Source organism: Accipiter gentilis, chromosome 26 (assembly GCF_929443795.1).
Source record: "Accipiter gentilis chromosome 26, bAccGen1.1, whole genome shotgun sequence".
Classification (NCBI taxonomy): domain Eukaryota; kingdom Metazoa; phylum Chordata; class Aves; order Accipitriformes; family Accipitridae; genus Astur; species Astur gentilis.
Window position 1 is genome coordinate 18,150,374 of NC_064905.1, and position 11,070 is coordinate 18,161,443.

At 46.7% G+C, this 11,070-nt stretch overlaps 1 protein-coding gene across 6 annotated transcripts in view; it reads left to right on the forward strand.

Moving 5' to 3' along the window:
• The window catches only part of KLHL3 (kelch like family member 3), a 56,282-nt gene extending 45,472 nt beyond the window's left edge, over nucleotides 1-10,810 (forward strand). For all 6 annotated transcript variants that reach the window (XM_049829342.1, XM_049829344.1, XM_049829343.1 and 3 more), the window contains 4 exons: nucleotides 1,777-1,905; nucleotides 5,396-5,536; nucleotides 5,751-5,894; nucleotides 6,151-10,810. In XM_049829342.1, the coding sequence (XP_049685299.1) occupies nucleotides 1,777-1,905; nucleotides 5,396-5,536; nucleotides 5,751-5,894; nucleotides 6,151-6,179 (443 nt within the window). In that variant the 3' untranslated portion in view covers nucleotides 6,180-10,810. The remainder of the gene's footprint in view (nucleotides 1-1,776; nucleotides 1,906-5,395; nucleotides 5,537-5,750; nucleotides 5,895-6,150) is intronic.
• Nucleotides 10,811-11,070: the final 260 nt, after the last annotated feature.

The window sequence follows — 11,070 nt, forward strand, 5'->3', positions numbered from 1 at the left end:
GCGCTTATGTGAGAAGAGGAAGGGAGATAGAATAAAGAGCGGTGGTTGTGCTAAATTTGCGTGTTTAAGAAGCAAATCCTTCCAAATTGGCCCATGCTTGTGCAGCGCTGGGCTGCTGACAGTCACTGGGATTTGGTGAAGTGATTTGAATGCAGAACAAATATTAAGTACGTACCTGAGAGATGCATTTCTGTGGACGGTTTTCTACTGGAGACATACGAAATCCTTTTCCTTTGCTTTGTTTGAAAGCAAAAATAAGCATTGCACGTGTTGGAATCCATGATAAAAAAAAAGAGGGCATGCGATGGGGAAGAAGAGCTGATCATATTGGTGTAGGGAACAAGCTGCAGCCTGCAGTTAATCCACAGCGTTCATGTGAACGTGCTGAAGATTGATCTGATGTCTGTGGGTACTGAAAATATCTAATAATTGATGCCAGCCAGGGAACTTTATCTTGTCTTGCTTGGTCTGGCACGCTTGCCTTGATTCATTCGCTAACACCAGGCAGGTTGAACCAACAGCACAAATAAGAGTTTGAAATGTTTATAGAAACAGGAAGATGCGGAAGGAGCACAGTCGTAAACCTGATCCTTGCAGACCTCTCCTAATGAGCACAGCCTGAGGAGGCCATGAGTGGAGCTGAGGGAGAAAGAAAAGAGCTGGCCTGTTCTTGGAGCCTGGCAAACATCAAGGAAACGGGAGGATGCAAAAGCGTAAGACCATAGATGATAACTGCTGGTGGGAGTCTCATGTGCATGCAAAGAATTGCGTCCTCATTTGTGGCCAGGCTCTGCTGTTACGGATTGAAAATTGGTCTTATTCATGGGTTTTGTACAAAAACTTGGATTAGAGCTTTCCTGCATATTTGTTGAACTTTTTAATGGTTGGTTGTTGTAGTGTCTGGGAGGCCTGGTCTTGAACCAGAATGCCTTTGTGCTAAGTGCTCTAGTAAAGAAGCGCAAAGAAACTGTCTCTGCCTGGAGAGTTTACTGCCTAAATGCAAAACAAGCTGGTGGACGATACAGGGAGACAAGGAGAGAGCGTCAGTCAGGCCTTTGAACAGAGGTTACATGGTGGAGCACCAGCCGTGTTTCGTGTATGGTGTAGTCCCGTGACATCCGACTGTGCTTGTCTGCTCTCGCTGGGTGGATGTTGTTCAGCTTTCCCCGAGTTGAGGTAGGGAGGGACAGATACACCATGCTGCGAGGGTATCCCGTGGTTATCTTCTGTGTTGGCATCGCTTGGCTTGAGTGAACGGGCTGTACTAGCAGCGCTGGTTGGTTTTGATTTGGTCCAGGTTCTTCAAAATCAGGTCTAGGTTTCCATGCAGGTATTCCATTAACATAAGAGGCTATCGCGTATTTATTGCTAATGTGATGTTGTAATTAATGTACAGTATTGACCTTTGACGGCGCGCCTTGCCTTGTGGCACCTGAACAGGAGGAAGCGCTCGATCGGCAGAACACGGTTTGATGTTACCTATTCTCCTAGGCCAACAAATCATTTGGAAAAACCTCTGGGCTTTTGGCTTCTAGTTAAGCTGTTGTGTTTTGTTGTTTCCTTGTCTTAGCTGACAGCTTTAAAAACAGCCCTGCCTGTTTGCGACTATACTTCAGATCCTTTTGCTAGGATTTTCCCCAGATGTCCCAGCAGGTTTAGGCACATCTCCCAGGGTCTCCCTCAGCCAGGATCTGTCCTCACCAGGGACTGTCAGGTGTGACGGTGACATAAATCAGTCGTAGCCGTAATGCTGATGCCAACGTGTGTCTCTTCCAGGTAAGCTCTATGCCGTGGGGGGTTACGATGGAGCGTCCCGTCAGTGCCTTAGTACCGTCGAGCAGTATAACCCAGCCACGAACGAATGGACCTACGTAGCCGACATGAGCACTCGACGCAGCGGTGCAGGTACTGGCTCCAAGATGTGTTCTTAAGAGCAGATGATCGCTGGGTTCTCTGCTCACGGAAGGGAGGGAAAAGTGTGTTTTGGCATTGCTGGGCTGGCAAGTGCAACCTGTTATTTCACCCCCTTCCCGTGAGAGGAAAAACCGTAATTGCTTGGAAGCTCTCAGCAGCTCTCCTGACTTTGTTAAAACCTGCCAAATTGAAATTAATTTCTGGATTAATGAAATGATGTTCAATGTTTCTAAGTAGCCTCGCTAACAGATGCATCTCACTTGTAAGCAAAGGGTTATCTTTCCAAATCGCCAGCTGCAGGCTCAGCCAGGGACTGGAAAGCCAAGCTGCACCTCCTTCTCTCCTATCATTTGCGGGTTGTCAGATGGATTTTTCCTTTTGGATCTTCTCTGAAAGCACCCTGTGGGTGCTTTGCAGTATAAAGCACACCTGCACTGGGTGATGTGCATATCAAGTCAAGGTAACAGAATTCATCTCAGATTGCCCCTGCTAAGCTAGTTTTTAGTGTAGCTTTTGCTGGCAAGAGTTGGTGATCTGGAGGATTAGAGGAAAGGACATGTTAAAAAAGGATTATATTCTAGTCTTGATGGTTTCTAACTTTCTAACTGCGTGATGTTAGGCCAGGTAGGCACTTGTCCTCTCTGTGACTGTTTGTCTCTGAAAGGGATAAAAGCTCTTATCCATTGCATTTAAAATCATCTTCGGTTGAAAGGGAGTGTGTCAGTGTTGGTCCTATTGCTCCGTGTGTGCAGTGGGTCCTCCCTGATCTCAAATTGTGCAGTTCTCGTCGTACAACAGCCGAAGTGGCAGCTACACAGAGGTAGCCAAGCCCCGAGGCTGCCCCTTGTGTGGGGGCTGAAATGACCCCACAGGGAAAGCTGTGGTGGGAATTTCCTCCTAAGCTGGGCAGTTGAGAGGCTTCTCTCTACGCACCGTCTTTCTTTCCTCGCTCTAATACCTTTCCTGTAACTCCAGGTGAGGCAAATACGGTCACACACTGTTTGAATTCAGTTGAAGAGCTTTTTAGTATCTGCTTGATGCTTAAGCAATGCAACCTTATGGGAGAACAGAATGAGTATCTCGTGTTGCTGACAGCACGTTGAAACACAGCAAAACAGTTTGTGCCTGTCGTGAGATGGATTTTAGTGAATCTGCTTTGTTTGAAACGCTCTGCTCCGAGTGCTGCTTTGCAAGTACACCTCCACGCGGCAAGTCCGGTAATGAGGAACGCTCTCACTTCCCTGCCAAACAGCTTTGCAATTTTCTCTTCCCAAACTGAAAGCTGAGCTCCTCAAGCTCTGCTTGTCACCCCGACGCCCCTCCAGCAGGTCCCGGGGAGGGCATTGCCCAGTGCCCCCCCACCACCACTGATGCTGCGGCGCGATCTATATCGTACAGCTCCATAAATGAAACCACGCTTTGAATGAAACCATTGCCGTCCTGGTGCTGACATCTAGCGGAGGTGAGGACGGGTGTCCCCAAGTCCCCGGGGTGACCCCAATCCAGGCAGTGGGGTTGTGTGGATGTGTGGGTGCTGCCTGGGTTTGCTGGACCAGCCGGGATTTTTCCCTTTCTCCCTCCTGGCAGGGATGTCCTGTCAGAGTGTGCCCTGTCTGTCTCACCGCGCAGGGATGCAGTTTTAGGTGGAAAAGTCTTAGAGCGTTTCTGACTCTTTTTGCTCTCCTACTTGCATAAATTAGTTTACTAATTAAATTATTTCTTAAAAGTATAAAATTTTTGCTGACAGCGGAATACAGTGCAATGCTAAGGTGCTGCAAACCCAGGCTGCTGGCCTCGGATGCAGTAGGCTTTCCTCACCAGTTAAGTGAGTTCCCATTCCCCAGTCAACTGGGAGGCACCTTGTACAGCTCTGGGGCCAGGACGTGCACTGGGACGTGTTCTGTTCTTCCTAAGTGGTGTGCGTTGGAGTACTTCAACCAGGCTGGGAATTTGGCCCAGTAAGGTGGATACTTAGAGATTAATTCCCAGTGCTGGCCAGAGATGAACCATGAATCCCAATGTCATGTTGGGATTTCAGCACCTCTTTGTACAGCGAGAGACGGCTGGTGAAACCCAGCAGCAGCGAGTTAAGAAAATCTGGAGATGAGAGAGTTGATGGTGATAGACCTACAGCAGCGTACCTGTCCCCCAAATGGTGGTGTGCCTGCCGGAGCTTTAATTCATCAGTCGCTCTCGGTTAGGTGCTGGCTCGTTTTTGGGTGATGGAGAAGCAAGACTGCTCAGATGGTTTCCCTCCCCGCCTCGTGTTGCCATCCCGCAGATGGAGCGTTGCGGCTGCTGTGGTCCTCGCTGCTGCTGACCGTGGCAAGACTCGGAGTAATGTGACACATCGTATTTTTGGGATGTGACACACCACCAGGAAATGTTCCGGTGGCACGGGACCTGCTGAGCCTGGATGGTCCCTGCTGTCTCGCTCACCAACGCAGCACTGCTCCTGTGCTCTCCTTTCTCTGTGCCGCACGTGGAAAGATATTTGCACAAGAGTCAACTTGAAAACCAGTTGGTTTTGGGCTGGTGGGGCCCCTCTCCTCCCTGTGCACGCCTTTCCAGCTCTGTGTCTTTCCCTCAGTCGTCAGCACGAGTCCATCTTCGAGGCACAGGGGCCATCCTGCTGGTTAATGCCCGTGGTTGAAATAATACAGTTCAGATCTATGTTTCTGTTTTACTACCATCCAACCTTGTTAATTTTAATAGAGGCCTTTGAACCTATTAACGAAGATATGTTGCTGGAAGTTTTAACTCTCAAGGATTGGTGAACATTTTAATTAATTTACTTAATATTAAGCAGAAGCACCTTTCAGATCCCTGTTATTTCCAGAGATTGAGCCAGGGGGCTGCGAAAGTGGCTGGGAAGGTGGTGCTGGAGGCACCTCGTCTGTGTGAAGTGCTGCTGCTGTGTTTGGGGGCAGGAGTGGGGGTAGAGGAACCCAGCGGCAGCCTCCAGAACTGGAGCCTGTAAGTTGTTGAGAAGAGGAAGAGTGTCCGGAGGATGAAGCCCTGTGGCACAAAGGTAGCAGGAAAAGCAAAAATAAAGCCCCTGGAATTGGAAATCAGGTTAAAAGCAAAGAGCCCCATGGCAGAAGAGATCAGGCAGGTGGAAACAAGGTGGGGTGGGATGGGATGCAGCAGTCAGGGAGGCAAAGGGAGGAGAGACGCGTCTGTCCAGAGAGATTGAATAAAGGCCAATGATTGTCATGGGACTAGACTATCGATCTCAGATAGAATAACATCTACCTGAGAAGCGGCACAGCCCTGAAAGGTGGGAAATCTGCCAGGCATCGCTGCGCAGACCTGCTGTAGTGCCACATGGTGGTCGGGTGGAGAGTTGACCATGTACCGGCACATGTGGCCCACGTTTTGGAAATTCCTTGGAGAGGCCAAGGCAGTACCCAGCAGAAGAACAAGGGACATGCAACCCTTTCCCCTGTACGTTTGGGTAACGCTGGGCTCTGTTTGGCAGGTGTTGGTGTCCTCAGCGGGCTGCTGTATGCTACCGGGGGGCACGATGGTCCCTTGGTAAGGAAGAGTGTGGAAGTCTACGATCCAGGAACAAACACTTGGAAGCAAGTAGCAGACATGAATATGTGTAGAAGAAATGCAGGTAATCACAATAAGTCTTTCTGTGGTGTTTGGTTGCAGTTGTCTGTGTGGTTTTTAATGCAACTACTGTGCTAGTGATATAAGTGATCGGTATTGTAAGAAAGTGATAAAAACGGAAGACGAGGTATCTGCTTGGGAATGAATCGGAATGTGGCAGGCGACGTGTCGTGGGGGACGAGTTCGCCCGTGTCTAACCATCTGCGCTCTGCTTTGAGGTGTGTGTGCGGTGAATGGTCTCCTCTACGTGGTGGGAGGAGATGATGGTTCCTGCAATTTGGCCTCGGTGGAATATTACAACCCCATCACAGACAAGTGGACGTTATTACCAACCAGCATGAGCACAGGGAGGAGTTACGCAGGTAAATAGTCAGTGGGAGAGCTGGCAACAGCTGGGGTCGTTCATAAACTTGAGGGCTGTGTCTCCTAAAGCTTTAATCTTGCATTTTTGTATGTTTTATGTTGCTTTCAGTAGAGGAAAGTTTCATAGAAATAGTAGACACCTCTCTCTCTGCTAGCCTATTGCTGGTCTTTGGCTTTGCAGGTTGATCTTAGCCACGTGGCAACCCAGGAGCTGCTCCTACGATAACTGTGTCTGTTCATCCGTTCTTATAACAGGTGTGGCTGTGATTCACAAGCCGTTGTGACACACGATCAAGCCAATGCGAGGAGCAGAAATGAAGTGGATCCAACTAGGAAGACGACTGACCTCTGACTTGACCCATCGCATTGCTGTTAACATCTTAGCATGACAAGTGATACGTTACAGACATCATCTGCTCTGCGGCGGATTGCAGAGCGAAAATCCCTCTGGGGACATGTTCCATGCTAGACACGAGGTGTTGCTTGTTATCTGTGGTGCAATCAACTGTTCTTCTCAATGGCTAGTGTCCTGAGATAAACACTGTGCTTGAACTGCAGGCACTGAATTTCTTGTGTGAAACAAAACTGCTACGTTTGGGCATGTGAGTAAAAATGAACACTTTGGGATTTCTTCACTACTGATGCTCCGTGCACATTATCTGTTGAACTACTTACTCGCTGTGCCTGGAGGGTGGACGTTACTACTGGCAGCGGAAACTTCTGAGTACCAACGGAGCAAAGCAGTCAGCAGAAGTGGACTGGAACAGGGTGCTCTGGCTTGAGTGTGACGCTGTCTCAGTCATCCGTTTGTATATGCCACTGGACTACTGTATGTATCCCTGAAACGCTTGTCGTATGGTGGAAATAAATACCATGTGATTTTTCTACTTGCCATGAATGCTGTTTGCTGTCCGTGATGGGACCTGCTGGGCAGTGCCTTCCCTGGGGCTGAAGTCTCAGCACCTGAACGACGCAAAACTCGCAACCCCACGAAACGTGTGCTGCTCTGATGGGAGTTATTGCTCCTGTGAAACAAATGTTGCTTGAATAGAAAGTATTCCCAACCCATGCATTTCAGCTGTGCTGAAAGCCCCAGTTCTAGCTCTGTCCAGCGTCTCAATGCCATTTCATAATAGAGCATTTAGATGTTAAAAGAAATACCTTATGGTGCCATTAATATAGAGATATTACATAGAGCAAGAACCCACTGTCACCCAAGCAGATATTAATGAGCAAAGCAAAATACCTGTGGTGTTTTAATGCTTCCAGAGTATGGAGATGAACTAATCACTGTCACTGTAATTGCTATTTTAATCTTGCCCGTACTGAAAGTGTTCCTCTATTAGTATGAAGAATCATAAGATTATTCAAAACAGACAAATCTAATCCAGCTGTAAGGTCACTGTCTTGCTTACATCCCGAATTCTTGAAGCTTTCTGTTTAAGAAGGTGTTTTATTTTAAAATACCTTTTTGTGTCTCCTTGTGAGCTCTGGCATGCATACAGGGGTGGACTCCTAGAAGACTCCCTAGCTAAAGGGAACTAGTGAAGAAAAATATTTTCTCTCCCCTTTGTTGTTGCTAGTTTTTTGTTTTTTCCCACTGTAAATCAGCTGAGGCTTTTTGTAGTGGGCAGCTGGCCTGCAGGACCACATCTGCCCATGTTGCTGTTGAGCTCCAGCATGTACCAGTGTTCTGCTGGTTTCTTTCTCCACAGATCCCCTATCAAAAAGACTCCATGTGACCTTCTACAGTAGAAAAGAAAAATACTTAAAAATGTATTTCAGAGGGATCTAAGGCTACATTACCTTGTACAGCTTTTGTAGAGGAGTGGGTTACCTCCGTAAATAAGTAGATTTTTAGTGTTTGGGTTGACACGGTCCTTGTAAGATGGGTGCCTGTTCACTGTGGGGGAGACAGCACCTACCTTTGCTGTGTCACCTCCCACAGAGGGGCCTGGCCTTCACGGGGAACGTCAGGTAGTACCCACTCCTTTTTGGATGTTCTTGTTTGTAGAAACAAAAGCAAACTGCCCAAAGAAATGGCGGTATTATTCTTGATGTCTACCCTTCCATTGTGTGTCAGCTCAGAGGTCCTGAAAATAATCATTAAAAAAATTAGTCTTTTCTATAATACCCTTTCAACCTTTTGCTTTGGCTTCTACAATCCGCAGTGAAACGTGCCAAAATATTAGTACGACATGCTGCTCTTTTACGAGGTGTTGCTTGCTGTAAAAGCTATTGAGGCTGGTAGGAATCGTGTCAGTCGGTGTCCCTGACTGCAGCTGCCTCCAGATCAGAGTCCCGAGATGCATCTCTGCAGTGACACAGGCAAGATGATGCCTTGGGTTGGACTGACTCAAATTCACTGCCCCAAAAGCAAACACCACAAGGTGCAGCCTGTGGGACTAGAGGATAAAATGGGACAGGCGAAGTGTTCTGATCAGCGTTAGCATCTCTTGTTAGGCTGAGGTGGCTGGACAAGGGTGGACAAGCATTTGGGCACACAGGGTCCTCGTTAGGTCTGGTATAGACGTAGGGAACGTAAAGCTAAATAGCTACTATACAGCCCAACCTACCGCTCAGTAGTTGGGAACAGTTACCAGCTAACCTTTTCACACTCGTAGTATCGCTGGAGCAAAGGCAAATACTATCCAGAAACTAGGAGTTTATGTGGGCTAGAGATAAAACCTAGTAGTTAGTGCTAGAGAGATGCAAGTTTGAACTTTGCCGTGTTTGTCAGGTGTGAAAGGTGGATATGCCTGAAGGTTGGATAACTTCTCCCCCTCTATACATCCCTTATAAACCTTCCTTGCTTATAAGGAAAACAGGTTTTGGTGGTTTTCTGCTATTGTAAAATGGCATTTCTGCCCACTGCTGGCCTAGACCCGCGGCTTGCTGGACAGGGCTAGGGCTCGTAGCCCTCGCCAGGGATGAGTGATGCTGTTCCTGGCTGCAGCCGGTTCTCCTCGATGGCAAATGACACGTTTCTTTCTTTCCTTCTCAAACGTTGCAGTGTTATGCAAGTCAAGTGACCTCGTTTTCCAGCTATGCAATATGAACAACCGTAACACGTGATGAACCAGCTGTATCCCCCCCCCGCCTTGAAATGCTTTTTTGAATTTGTCCGTCTTTGGCGTGTGGTTTCGTGTTTGTATTGTTAATTCTGAGCACCTGAGCCAGATCCTTTGAAGATTGCCTTTTTCTAGGACTGAAAACGTAGCATTAGCGCTAACAAATTTTACTGTAAATATTTTTATAAGACAATTTTAAATAATTTTTTGGATTGCTTTTTATGGTCGCCAATGACACTTCTGTTAAATTCTGGATCTAATTCTTACACTCCAGTACAGTTTTTGCTGGCTGTGATGTAGGTGTGAATCTGTATGTTTTCTGCACAAGAAATTATGTGTTGTAACTAAGATCTGGGATAGCTCTTATGTTGATTCTAACGTATTAGAAGGACAGCATTGGGCTCAAAATTGTGAGATAAATTAAAATCCATTACCTCAGTCACCTCTATGCTCTTAGATTAGTTATTTTACAGCAATTTCAATACCCTGATTTAATTTTCTTGTGCCATGTGTTTGCTTCCCGGTCAGCTTGGTGGACAGGCTGTCTCTCAGCAGTTTCGTTTCTCGGCTCCCGCGTGAGCGCGGCGCTGCTTGAGGAGGGAGGACGACGCGCACGCAAGAACGCGTGCGATCGAACGCCCTGGGCTGCCAAAACCAGTGAAATTATTGCAGGAGGTTTTGTAAAAGCTTTACAAACCCAACTCAGGCTACTTCCTCGCAATGGTCCTTTGTGAATCTGGAGCTTTTCCTCGGCTCTCTTCTGTTGTCGGCTCTTTTTTGGGGGGGTCACCGTGTGCTGACCCCCTGCGGGATTCTGGCCGTGGGTTTCCCCAAGGTGACTTTGCTGTTGCAGGGAAAGCATCCCCGGGGCTGCGCACCCACAAAAGCCAACAGCGTCGCACGTGGACACGCTGCAAAACAGGCAAGCGTATGTTCGGCAGGCTAGATTTGCTTCAAGCAATCTGTTGTTTAAACAAGTTTGAATCAAGTCCATCTTTTCCATTTGTGCCTAATAGATAAATTGGGGGTGATTAAAACCAATTGTCAGTTCATTCAGTTTATCCAAATACTTTTTTGTACAGACGTGTACAGCACTGTAATTACCATAAATATACTTGGCAGCATTTGCATGACACCACCATGAAAGCTTAATGCTGTTCTCTCGTTTGCAGTGTTTGGAGACCAAAATCCTTAATATCCAGCGATGTGCGATGCCTATTCATCAAGCTAACATGATGGTTCAACAGATAAATGCAGCTCGTTTTTAACCTTTGGGATTCTTTGCTAATAAAATGTAGTATCAAAGCAGTTGTCCCCTTGGCTTAACATTATGCCCACAAATCACATTCACATGAGCATAATTTGTTGCTCAGAGCTGCAGCGTTTGGAAGTGCGTTAGACGTTATAGTCTGGAAATGAGCGAATTTACTTTTTTTCCTCTGCCCTTATGTTTGTTTATGGGTTTATAAATTATTTTCCTCTACAGTGACAACAAATAAGTATTGAGAATTTTAATTTGTATATTTTATGTACAAAAAACCCTTTTAAGAAAAATGGACGATTGTGAAATAATTTACCTGGGTGTGAAATTCTTTGTTTTTGTAAAACAGACATTGTTGGTTCGATAGCTGACAGTACAACATAATGAGTCAGTTGACTGTTTAAGCTAATTTCTTTAATTAAAGATTTTTTGCATGAGTGTGAAGGACCAAGGACTTTGCAAAGTAATTCTCGACAGCTGTCTCGTCCAGTGCGATAAATGACTCGAGAAACATTCTTCACTGGCGTATTTATATTATAAAAGAAAATCACGTTGTAGTTCCCCATCCTTTAATTTGAATAAAAACTGGCCTAATGAAAGTCTCCTGGGTCTGTTTTGATTTCACCAGCTTCTGACAGCGAGGAACAATCTCATCACTCCACGTGGCCTTTCCCCCCCCCCCCCCCCCTATTTAATTACAGCAAATACAAACCCTGGGTTTACTTTGTGTCCTTTGGAGTGGGGCAGCGATGCTCCCACATGCCGATGTAGCACAACTCATTTTGTCTTATGCTTACGATATGTCTCACTGAGCTCTCTAGTTTTCCTGAAATGCTCCTTGTG